Genomic DNA, 12,970 nt, shown 5'->3' on the forward strand with positions numbered 1-12,970 from the left:
TGTACCACGACAAGCTGCATAATTTTTGTCTTTTTGTAAATTAACGTCTGAGAGAATAAATGAAGCCGGTGAGGGGATGACTGTTTATAGCTGCTGTAATGTGTGAGAACGGGAACTAGATTCAAGGGCGATTGAAAGTCGTCCCGTTGTATTTTATTTCCTTTTAGCTTGACTGTTATTAAAGACATTTACGTTAATCTTTTTTTATGATTGTGATAAAGTTCTGGCACCCTTAATCATAGGAACTTTAAAAATGTAGATAGAATTATCTCAAATCTTTAACCATTTTTTCTAACGCAGTTCTTATTGCTTTTGATGTTTTAATAATTTATACTATTTAGCAGGATTGCATGAACCCATAAACTCTAGTTTCATACTACATACCTTTTCAGTTTATTTTTACTCTGCTAACTGACAATAATTTGCTTTATGATGAACGACTGAATAATAAGCTCAGACGGTAAATGGTTAACCAGATATTTTTATGTATGATATTTAATATAAAAGTCCAAAAATTCCTTTTGCAGCATGTTTTAGCCACAACGCTTTCGTTGCTCGCTCGTGTAGAGCTGTATTGATATCGTTCCCAGGGGCTACTGAGCCATTAAATAGTGTTAATTGGTGCGAATGCCTGATCAGATTGGCCATTGATTGTGACAGTGTCGATTATCTCTCAGATAAATGGAATCCTTTAATTCCCAGTTTCAGCCTGATACCGACCGTGCCGTCCGAGGCCATTAAAATCCTGTAGCAATTAAGGTATAACAGAGTAATTAGTGCCAAGATGGAGGAATGTAATTAATGTTTGTGGTATTATTACCTTGTTATCTCGATCTGTGCAGTGTAAATTTTTTTCATAGGCACATACATTTCTAGTTTATAGTTTTTTGTTTGTTGTGATTTTACCATTAGCACCATGAATTACCATTGCAAAACAACAAGCAGCATTATTACATCATTAGGGACAAATCTAAAAAAAATAAAAATCATGAATGCAATATTCTGGCGATATGTAATTTACTGGAGATCAGTTTTCACGAGTAAAGGTTTTCTAGATTGGATCACTAGCAGACTGACGTGTGTGTGTGTGTGTGTGTGTGTGTGTGTGTGTGTGTGTGTGTGTGTGTGTGTGTGTGTGTGTGTGTGTGTGTGTGTGACCCCAGTATTGGTAACATGTCTGTTCTTAGGGGATCAATGAGCTCTTGGAGTGTATTCTCTCCACCTGCTGACACCAGCTCTGGGCTGAAGTGGAGCAGCTCAAGTGCTCACGTCAATGGAGCTCCAAAGCGATATTGAGCTGTAAGGCCACAGCAAAGCATTGCAATTCACACAGCACTGTTAGAGACATAGATATATTAGGGATTTCCTTTTTAACTGGTGCCGAGAAGTTTGACTCGGGTTTGGTGTTTTTGGGTGATTCTTGATCTGAGTCAGTTTGATTCTGAGTCAGTGAGTGACTGTGATTTCATATTGAGTCAGCAATACTCTCACATTTAGTTACCACAAGTTAGTTAGCATTTGTTGTGTTTCCTGTGAGAAGAAATGTGTGGAAGGAGGTTGCTTAGTGGTTCATTTGCTGGACTATTGATAGGAAGGTTGTAAGTTTGGATCCCAGGTTCTCTAAGCTGTCACTGCTGGGCTCCTGAGCAAGGATCTCAACCCTCAATTGCTCAGTAGTATAAAATGTAAGTCACTGTGTATAATGGTGTGAATTCTTACAAATTGATCATAGTGTGACTATATGCTGAGTTCTGTCAGTCTGGTGTGTTTCAGGGTAAAACATGCCAGATGTCACTGTGAATTCAAACAGCAAAAAAACGTCAAACGATCTTTTTGTTTGGGGTTTTTCTGCCTATATCATACTGAAAATATGAATATATTTCACCAAAACAACACAAAATGTTGATATTTAGTCTGTTTTCTGACCTTGCCTTGCCCACTGCCTGCAAATTTCACAGAAGCCAGTTAGTCTGCTTAAAAGTGACTAAAACTCTCACTGACTGATCAGATCTATTGGAGAGTTACACACCAAATGAAATCAGTTTGTAATGAGATAAACGTCCACCTCCATATCATCCTCAAAAAAAGGGAGCGTACTCTGTACACATGACTGAACAAAGTATTAAAATGTTTTTTTAAATCACCTAATAAAAGACTTTAATAACAAGAAAGGTATTAGGCAAAGCAGAGCTGAGCGAATGAATCAGTCATTATTTCTTCACTGATGCTGACATGAACAGAGATCTATTAAGTGAGGAGGCTTGTGTTTAAACTTTGTAAATTTTACCTCAGCTGGTAGGACAGAGACAGGACAGTGACTTTTACCTCAGGTGATAGGACAGAGACCTGTAATAACCGACGTAGGAACTCGTTTCTTATTGTAAACTAATCTGATTTTAAAATGTGGGTGTAAATGTAGCGGTAGGTCTCTTAGCGTCTTTCGGTGGAATTGGATTGAAATCTTAAAATTTAATTCCAGTAAAGAAAACTATCTGTAGTGGAGTAGGTCTTTGTTCTGCTTGGATCCCTTGCTGCTGGACACTCTGGTATATAGCACACTAAATACACCCTTGCAGAGTTTTCTCAATTTGAAATGAAGCTCATACTAAAATGTCAATTCACGTCTCAAGTAAGTGGTGATGACGTCCATGTCCAAGTCACGAAAATTGCGACTCCTGTTTAGCCTATCGAGTTTACCTCTATAGCTAACGGACTCGTAGCTCCATGCCAAACACAGAGCAGCATCATCATTAATAATCAAAGTATAACTGTATTATAAATGTATTAACCTCAGCTAATGGGGCAGACTGGAAGTCGAGCCTGTTCGGAGGAAGTTTGCGGAGGAAAGAGCTGAGCTTGCATACGGCACTCAGTGCAATCCGGATGGATCGAGATGCAGATTTGAAAGCGGTTCTTCAGACAGTTTGACGCATGAGAAGTTTTTGGGGGTAGACGGCGATCTCCAGTGACAGGCAGTAAGATGTTTGTTTTAAGCGTTTGGAAGAGGACAGACTCCTAGAAATCGTACTACAGAGAGAGAGTTGAATTTGAATCTGTGCCAGTTCATGATATACTAAGAATGATAAAGTAGGGAGAGAGAGAGAGAGAGTTTTGTTATGAGATCAGATGATATCGAAGTCGAGATTATGGCGATTGTGGTGTAATAACGATGTTGTGGTGTATTCAAACTAAGTTACAATTCTCAAATTTTTTGAGATATTGGAAAAGTTGTGGTATATTTTTATTAGGAAAAACCATACAAACTGCATTGGAAATTGGAATCAGATGGTTTGTTTTAAAATGCTTGGTTTTTTTTTTAGATTTTTTTTTTTGCATATTTATTTTATTTCATTACAAATAAATGTTTTTAAGTATAAAAATGTGTATTTTTTTAGACAGTAAATATAAGATTTTTTAATGTAAGAGTACTATTTACACATAGAACACACACACATACACACACACAAACACACAAATCAGTACATGTGCAGAATAAAGGAATTAACAGATTAGCAGACACACACACAGCTGCTTGTCTTGGATTTAGGATTAGTCAGATGTGCATGTGTGTGACCTGTTTGTCTGTATCTGAATATGTACAATTCTGTATCTGAAGATTTTACAAAGAATGATTTTCATTCATCAGCAGAGTGCAGACGAAAGCCATGTTCTTTCTCAACAAGGTTCTCCAGACCTAATTCTAGTCCAGGCATGTTCTATAGCTCTTCATCTTGTTCCTCATTGTTTTCAGACCTGGTTCTTGCCCATGATTTGTTATTTTTCATCGTTCCTCGTTAAGATTTGCTTTCCATACCTTTTACTCGAGACTACACTCAGTACTTATACAGCTATGTTCTCTAGACTTTATTATGTAATTTTCCACCAGTATTCCAGTTGCCTTGTTTTGATCTCCTTGTTCTCCTGAGTCATGTTCCAGACTTTATTCTAATTCAGCTGTGTTCTCTAGACCTTGCTGTGGTTTAATCATATTCTCCAAAAATCATAATTTTCAAGTCCTGTCATTGTTCAGTACTCATTCTTAATATCCAGGCATTGTATTTTTCCACCAAGTTCATCATCTCTCATGTTTTCCATACCTTCTATACCTTCTTCCATCCTGTTCTCCAGGGCCCATTCAAGCTCAGCCATGTTTTTCAGTCTTGTTCTTCTTTCGTTGTGCTTTCAAATGTTAATCTTGATTAGTCTTCTGGATTGTGACACGATTCCTCCCTCTTCATGTTCTCCTGTCCTTCATCCATTTTTTTAAGTCATGTACTTTTGGTCTTGATGCCCTTCCGTTATGTTTGAAAGAATTGGTTCTCTATTTTAACCAGCAGCAGATGGGCCGCTCTTCTCTTGTTTCCTGGAGCTCAGGGTCACAGTGATCACAGAGTCTCAGGGGTCAGCTTCATCGGGGCGTGATGATACACAAAGCCGGCAGCTCTAATAGTTGACATCTGCTTGATCGTCCATGAGCCGTCAAAACAATGTCAGCAGAAATCAGATCCCTGTCAGTCAGAGCAGATCAGGGAACTGATGTAGAAACAAGGCAGATGATTATGGCTGGAGTGAAGGGACGGTATTGACATGAAAGTTAATCTGTTGCACTAAATGTAGTGTCAGTTTCTTGACTCCTCCCAAGAACCTTTGGCATTTTAATCTATAAACTGTTATTTATTTATTTTTTAAATATGAATATGTTTAATGAGATCACTATGAACATGCCCAATTGATACAGAACAAATTTCTGAAGGATTTTAAGTTATTTAAGTAATTTTATTTCCCACAGAAATCCACAACCGTATTCATATATGTACCAATTTTGACTAAACATTTTTCTATTGCACATTTATGCTGTTCAGTGTGTTTTGAATCCATATATCGGATTTATCTTATTTGTGGGTGGTTCTCTTTTTCATCTACAACTGGTGCTAATTAGGTTATTCAAAAAGCTTTATCAGAAGCATTTGAAATCCTCTTGACTGAGACCTGACTGTTCTTTTTTTCCCCATTTTCTTTCTTTTCTTTAACTGTTTCTTGTTGAAGAGTAGGTCATTCTGGGGTAATTAGCTCTCGTTAATTAACTGCATTTTCCTCTCAGGAGAGCGACAATCTGTGGTGGGACGCGTTCGCTACTGAGTTCTTTGAAGAGGACGCCACGCTGACCCTCTCCTTCTGCCTCGAGGATGGACCAAAGAGATACAGTAAGGAATCAGTTCAGATTCTAAGACACTAATCACCTGCTGTAGATATCAGTAGTCTAAAAGATACAAGACAATGTAATGGACATCTCATTGATATGCAGTGAGACCAGGGCTGTAATCGTGACAGTGGCGGAACACATAAGGACGTGTGCACATGATTAAATAGTTAATGTTGTTGGAAATCTCACAAGAAGAGGTACATCACAATACCCTATGCTTTAAGGACCGTGTGAGTATAGCGTTATTGTTATAGTACACATTAAACTGTTAGTCTTAGTTTTGTAGCTAAAGGTTTCTGAAACATTGTAGGAACATTTGTGAATATTTATTTTTATTTAAAATAAATGGTCAACCTTTAATTTTCTGAGATATCATGCAGATCAACAGAAAGTAAGTAAGTAGCTGACTCATGGGCTGCATGTTGTTTGTATGTCAATTAAAGCAAACACTTGTATATACATACTTGTACAGTATATACAGTGGAAACTCATTTAAATGTAAGTGATAATTTCTGATTATTTTTGACATTGTGAGCAGCCATGTTGATGTGACGTCACTTTATTAAATTAGGAAGAAACCAGTGGTGTAGTCTACGTGATACGCAGGTATACGCCGTATACCCACTAGGAAAGGCCAAGGATTTCCGTACACCCACTTAAAAAGCGTGAGGATACGTAACAATATCGTTTTGTGACAGAACTTTCATTCATAAATTCACCCCGTGGTTGCGATTGCGAATCACTAACATTTTTGGACCATTGGGGCTTTGGTGGCCTGTGACCTGATCTGAAGTCACCTACCAAGGAGGAAAATCAGTCGCTTGGCAGTCTTTTTTGGCGCAAATTTGAAATTAACTAAGTAATGTAAAAGAAGATATGAAATGAAAGCAGACTCAAACTACACTCTGAGTGTTTTCGGAAGCCTGCGCCTAAAGCTACAGCAGCTTCGGGTGACATTTCACCCACAGCCCGAGTACAAATGTATTTGGAAAGCTTTGTAAACTACCAGTTCATTCAGTTCATAATATTCTGCAATGAAAGAGTGTTGGTGATAAAACTGAACAAATATTTATTGTTCACTCTTAAATGTACATTGAAAATCGACAGCTGATAAAACCTGTGCTCCAGGTCCCATATTCATATAACATTTAAGGCTAAATGTAGCTCTTAAAGGTATAAAGTTCACCCAAAAATGAAAATTGTGTTATTTTTCAAAATATCATCTTTTGTGTTAAACAGAAGAAAGAAACTCATACAGATTTGGAACAAATTGAGGTTGAGGAAAAACACAATTTTCATTTTTGGGGGAACTTTATACCTTTAAGAGCTACATTTAGCCTTAAATGTTATATGAATATGGGACCTGGAGCACAGGTTTTATCAGCTGTCTGTTTTTTGTTACTTATAATAAATTGGAATGTTGATAACACATAAGCAGTCTTTAATAATGCTCTAAATTACACGTAGATGCATATTTTATCTATTAGTGAGTGTGGTGGTGCCTATGGGGTGTCGCTCTAGGATCGGTGCATATGAGGCCCGGGGGGGGGGGTGTTCCACAGTATACTCACTACAAAAAACTAGACCACACCACTGGAAGAAACCCATTGATGAGTATACTACTGATAAGTTGAAAAGTGGGAAAAGTAAAAAAAAATTTTTGCCAATAAAGAGGAAGTTGCATCCGTTAGAACAAAGCGTAAGCATTTGAGTGAAATAAATGCCGTAAGTTCTGTAATCATGGTGCGTAAACTGGACATTTCCATTTCGCAACGTCTTAAAAACCTTCTTGGAAAATATATGTTATGTTATGTACGTTACGTTTTATCATAATAGGGCTGAGTTGATCCAATCTGATCTGATCTGTTTGGTCAGAAGGTGATGCTAATGTTCTGTAACAGCAGCTTTGACAGTAGTTCAGCCTGCACAGGTTCGTTTAAATATATGATCGTTTCAGTATGAAGATGCTCACGTTTCCTAAAGATCATAACAAAAATATAAAATCATGTTGTTATTTTACTAAGGAAATGTATAATTGTTGACAAAGTAAAGTTTTCTTTAAAAAGATTTAAAATTTATTTAAGGAGTCTCCAGTGTCAGCACTTCGCTACAGTCAGTAGGTTGAACTTATTTTTAACTAATGGATCAAAACTGCTTGTTGGTCGTGGACTTTTGGATTAAAAAGTAAATTCCTAATACTATGAAAAGCTCCAGTTCCAGATGTCAGGCTTCAGTGTTGATAAGCCAGATGAGTAAACTATGAATAAATGCATTGTTTGTCCCAAAACTCTGTGGCACCTCGGTAGATCTTTTGCTTTTTTATTCTCAGGATCTTCTCAAATACAGGGTTTATTTTCTGTTTCTGTTTCTCTCTCTCTCTCTCTCTCTCTCTCTCTCTCTCTCTCTCTCTCTCTCTCTCTCTCTCTCTCTCTCTCTCTCTCTCTCTCTCTCTCTCTGATGATTTGAGCAGTTCTGCCTGTCCTCAACGAGTCTCGGGCCTTTGCTTATTCGTGCAGAACGGCTCGCTTGTTGGATTGAGAGCGCGACTCATACTCTGATTCGTTTGCAGCCTCCCATCCCTTCCCCCAGTCATTGTGCTGCTGATTTATTCAGCAATACATGTTTTTATTACGCAAGCATGCGGTCCGGTCTAACAACAGTTTTCTCAGATTTGCTTTAGGAAACAGAAGTTTTCCTCTTCTTCTACTGATCAGCCAGGTGATGGCAATAAAAAACTGACAGTTTACTTAAACACTTTTAATAGAAACAGTAGATTTTAGAAACTGTAGATATGATCACGAGTTCAACTCCTTAATGATGCCACATCCATTTATGTCCCGTTGTCAATGGAGAGAGTCGGCTGTACTCTCTGGTGGATGAACGGTGTACCTCTGTTTCTGCTGTCAATCACAGTGACACTCTCGATCATAGCAGTAAGTATAGGATGAACACTAGGGGCAGTGGATAGGTTGGGCTTCACTGCCCAGCTGCCACTTTTGGACAATTGAGAAAGGCCATAGCTGCCCCTGTGCTCTGATACCACCCTCTTCAGTTGGGATATTTGAAGAATTCCACTGTGCAGTAATTTATATGGGGTGATAATAAAGGCTTTATCACCAGTCAGTCGTGCTCTTCTGTGAGCTCAGGTATGTGGAAGGGGGCCGACAGCGCTGGTAGCTAATTCAAAAATACAAATCTTAGCAAGTTAGAAAAAATAGAAAGAAAACATGCCTTCAAAAATATTAGTGAATTAAAAAAATTTGTAAAGAATTACATGGTGGCTTAGTGGTTAGCACGTTTGCCTCACACCTCCAGGGTTGGGGGTTCGATTCCCGCCTCCGCCATGTGTGTGTGGACTTTGCACATGTTCTCCCCGTGCCTCAGGGGTTTCCTCCGGGTACTCCGGTTTCCTCCCCCGGTCCAAAGACATGCATGGTAGGTTGATTGGCATCTCTGGAAAGTGTAGTAGTGTGTGATTGCGTGAGTGAATGAGAGTGTGTGTGCCCTGCGATGGGTTGGCACTCCATCCAGGGTGTATCCTGCCTCGATGCCCGATGATGCCTGAGGCACAGGCTCCCCATGACCCGAGTAGTTCAGATAAGCGGTAGAAAATGAATAAATGAATGCAAAGAGTTAAGAGGAAACTGTTTGCAATTAAGACTTTTGCACAGTGTGGATTATATGTTTTGAGCACTTTGTGATGTTTAGAATCTTATAGCAGTTGGTGTTGTTTTAAACCGGTTATCTTTCAGTGTCTATGAAGCAGTCAAGTATTTAGGACTGATTAGTACTAGATACTTATAACCCAGTTTGCTTAGTTCATTGTGGTTTAGGATCTTATTCTATAGCAAAGGGCGATGCTAATTCACACACAAACACTTCTAGCTACACACACACACACGCAGAGGTTTTGTTTTGTTTCGAAGCTTTTAGAAAGCCTATGGTGCGTCAAAGGGAACGAAAACCATCAAAGACTAAGAACTGCACCATGAAGCAGGGACTCGAAAGCTGCTCATTAAAACACACTCACGGTTTCTTTTTTTCCACAAAACGCTAGGCTTTTAAATAGAGAAATAACATGAGTAAATTAAACAGTGTTCATTTCAGCTTTATTATATTGTTTCTCATTTTATTATATGTCCTGTTTTTATTTTACAGAAGCAACACCTGTAATCCAAAGTCACAAAAAAATGTAATTTGTAGGGGGAAAAAATGACACCGATTCTATAGGGCCCTAGATATAGGAACTTGGTGGATGGAGATGAATTTCTCTCATCCGCTGCAGGTTTGTGATATATGGATGTGGTGCATGATGGGAAAAGAGGCTCGGCCCAAGAGCAGGTCCACATCTCAGTTGAGCTATGACTCATCTTTCCTGGCATGCTCTCTCTCTCTCTCTCTCTCTCTCTCTCTCTCTCTCTCTCTCTCTCTCTCTCTCTCTCTCTCTCTCATTTTTACCATTCTATTTCTGTATTTCTGTGTGTGTGTGTGTGTGTATGTGTGTGTGTGTGTGTGTGTGTGTGTGTGTGTGTGTGTGTGCGTGTATGTGTGTGTGGAAAGCGGTTTGCTTATTTTCTTAATACTTCTTGTTTTTCTCAAAATATCTATTATTTTTTCTTATATCACATTTAAGACTCATTCGTAGGTTTGCTGTTATAGAAAAATAATCAAATACAAGGTGACGCACTGAAACAGATTTAGCGTTACCATCCTAAGGTCGATTATTTTCCTATATAAGTATTCCACTTATACCAGAGCATTATTTGCAAGACATTAGATTTTTTTATGTCTTAAAGGAGTCATTAAACATTTTTTACACATTTAATGTTCTAAATAAATATATAAATTAGCTAGCTACATAGCTAGTGTTAGGCTAATTGGCACAATTAGCACAACTTTGTTTAAATGTTTTGTTATGTAGCATTTCTATTCCTAGCTAGCTTAAGGTAGCTAGCTTAAATTTGTAACTCAGCATGATTTGGGAGGTTATTAGCAAGTATTAGTAACATTGCAGAGAACTATTCAAAAATGAATGCAAACATTTTTGAGTGAAAATGTTATTTTAAAAATTGCATAACTGGTTAAGAATAACTGGTTGTGTAACTGGTCAGATTTAAAGAAAGAAAATAAAACCTAAACATTTCTCAGATTCCAGATTTTTTACTTCAATTCAATTTTATTTTTTATGTATAGCACCCTATAATGAATAAAACTTACTGTACTGTTAAATACTGTTATTGAGGACTTAGACTACAATTTTCCTAATTGCGGTTATTTATTTATTTTTTAAACTTCTCATTTTGCCTTTAAATGTGCTGAATGTCTGTTTTGAGTCCGATGGATTTTCTATCTGACTAAATTGTTCAATGGCAGTTTTTCAGAGAAATCGAGCTAGTGAGAGTGTTTAAAGTGTAAATCCCTAAACATAGGGGAATGTTTAGTCTCGGATATGCCAGCTAGTAGACATCGCTTTTAATCTTCCAGTTTTACACAAAATACAGGTGAAAATTGTGTATATTTGAAGCTTTAGAAACTTTAGCTGTATCCTGTACATGCTGTCAATCTGTGTAGTATTTTTCAATCCTGCGAGGATTGAAAATGAACATTTTGCGAAGTAGACGGATCGTCCAAAAATTGTTAAAAGTACACACACTTCCAAAAACACACATTTTGGATAAACGGAGTATTTGGTTTTATTTAGATGCTATAATAAGTGTCATGGTAAAGACATATATAAAGCGCTACTTGATTTCGCTCTAACTAAAGAGGTGGAGTAGAATAAAAATATTATCTCTGATAATATACTATATTAAAAAAATTATAATTTGTTTTTAATTGAGGTTATCTAGCACACTAATTTTGGTACACATATGGTATCCTCTCTATTTTCAATCTCCAGAACGTCGCTTAGATATCACCAGACGGTCCTACAGCATTCAATAGCATTATTTACAAAGGAAACAAATATTAGCGTTTTTCCACTAATGCTGAAATTACTCTCTCTCTCTCTCTCTCTCTCTCTCTCTCTCTCTCTCTCTCTCTCTCTCTCTCTCTCTCTCTCTCTATCTATCTATCTCCTGATCCGTCTGTTTTCTCGTTCCACCCCCCTTCCTTATTTAGTCTCCTTCTCATGTCTCTCAGAGTCTCCCCTCCCCCCACCATTTTTTGTCCTCCTTTGCTATCCACACTTTATTTCTCCTTTTTTTTTCCAGTGCCGGTCACTTTCTCGTCCTCCACCCTCTCGGCTCTACACGTCATGCAAAAGACACAATAACTTGTGCATAATTGCGTGCAATTGGAAGTAATCCTTATATTAGACAAATGTATAGACTTATATCTCTGTAAGTCAGAGTCAGTGTTACAGTGCAACATGCTGAGTCTTAGGAAAGGAGTGTTTTTCCCGTACAGCGTGCTTGCCCTTGATACGAGCTCATTATTGTTGGAGGGGTTTAAATCGTATCTTCACCCTGTTTGGGGGATGATGGGATGGAAGTTTGCTCGCATGATGTAACATCGCTGCAACAGTCCCGCGTTAAAACCTCCTGCAGATAAAAGACTAACAACAGAGACTTCGGGAAATATGAAATGCTCCGATCACAAGGATGCACTGATCCAAAACTTGTACTGGGTCACACTATCAGGGACCGAAATCTTTCCTAATCGGCATATCTTTAGTTTATAGAGTCAGATCAGTATTTGTATGAGGCAATTATATCCAGACTCAGAGCATCTTTACCACCAATTAGTATCCGGGTGATTCCAAAGTTGGAACCATTTGTGTTTAGTTGAAATTATATTTCCTGATGTGTAGGAAAAGTCCACCTACACAACATTTTCAAAACACTTTGGCATCAAAGTTTGAATCATTTCATGCTTGAATCATCATTCCTGAGTCAACTATGAAAAAGGTATTCACTGCTATGAAAGGTCACACCATGTTCAACAGAAAGTTTTCATTCATTCATTCATTCATTCATTCATTCATTTTCTACCTTTTATCCAAACTTCTCGGGTCACGGGGAGCCTGTGCCTATCTCAGGCGTCATCGGGCATCGAGGCAGGATACACCCTGGACGGAGTGCCAACCCATCACAGGGCACACACACACTCTCATTCAATCACACACTCACACACTACGGACAATTTTCCAGAGATGCCAATCAACCTACCATGCATGTCTTTGGACCAGGGGAGGAAACCGGAGTACCCTAAGGAAACCCCGAGGCACGGGAAGAACATGCAAACTCCACACACACAAGGCGGAGGCGGGAATCGAACCCCCAACCCTGTAGGTGTGAGGCAAACGTGCTAACTACTAAGCCACCGCCATTTTTTCCATCTTCTTTCTTTAATTAAACACTGAAAATTAAACATTGAAAAAAAATAGATTTAAAAAATAAATATAGAGGAATAGGTAGCCAGGTCTGTGAAAATCCCTTACTAAGAAAGGTTATAGCAGGGTTATAAACGGTGTGTTACTAACTTTATATTAGATTAAATTAGATCACCAATTTATATATTGCTTAATAATGCACCTAGGAGTAAAATAGTCACCTTTTGTTTACCTACCAGGTTTTATGTCAGTGTTTGTGATAGAGAGTGAAATGATTGACAGGATGAGGAGTTTCTCCTCTACTGCAGTCCATCTCTGTTAGATACACACACACACACACACACACACACACACACACACACACACACACACACACACACACACACACACACATATGAGTCTTAATACAACAGTCTGTGTATGTGTGTGTGGTG

General features: G+C 38.2%; 1 protein-coding gene across 3 annotated transcripts in view; it reads left to right on the forward strand.

Moving 5' to 3' along the window:
• The window catches only part of ldb2a (LIM domain binding 2a), a 73,614-nt gene that overhangs the window by 13,505 nt on the left and 47,139 nt on the right, over positions 1-12,970 (forward strand). For all 3 annotated transcript variants that reach the window (XM_027154662.2, XM_027154664.2, XM_027154665.2), the window contains exon 2: positions 5,102-5,204. In XM_027154662.2, coding sequence (XP_027010463.1) covers positions 5,102-5,204 — 103 coding nt within the window. The remainder of the gene's footprint in view (positions 1-5,101; positions 5,205-12,970) is intronic.

The sequence above is a fragment of the Tachysurus fulvidraco genome, chromosome 17 (assembly GCF_022655615.1).
Source record: "Tachysurus fulvidraco isolate hzauxx_2018 chromosome 17, HZAU_PFXX_2.0, whole genome shotgun sequence".
Lineage (NCBI taxonomy): Eukaryota > Metazoa > Chordata > Actinopteri > Siluriformes > Bagridae > Tachysurus > Tachysurus fulvidraco.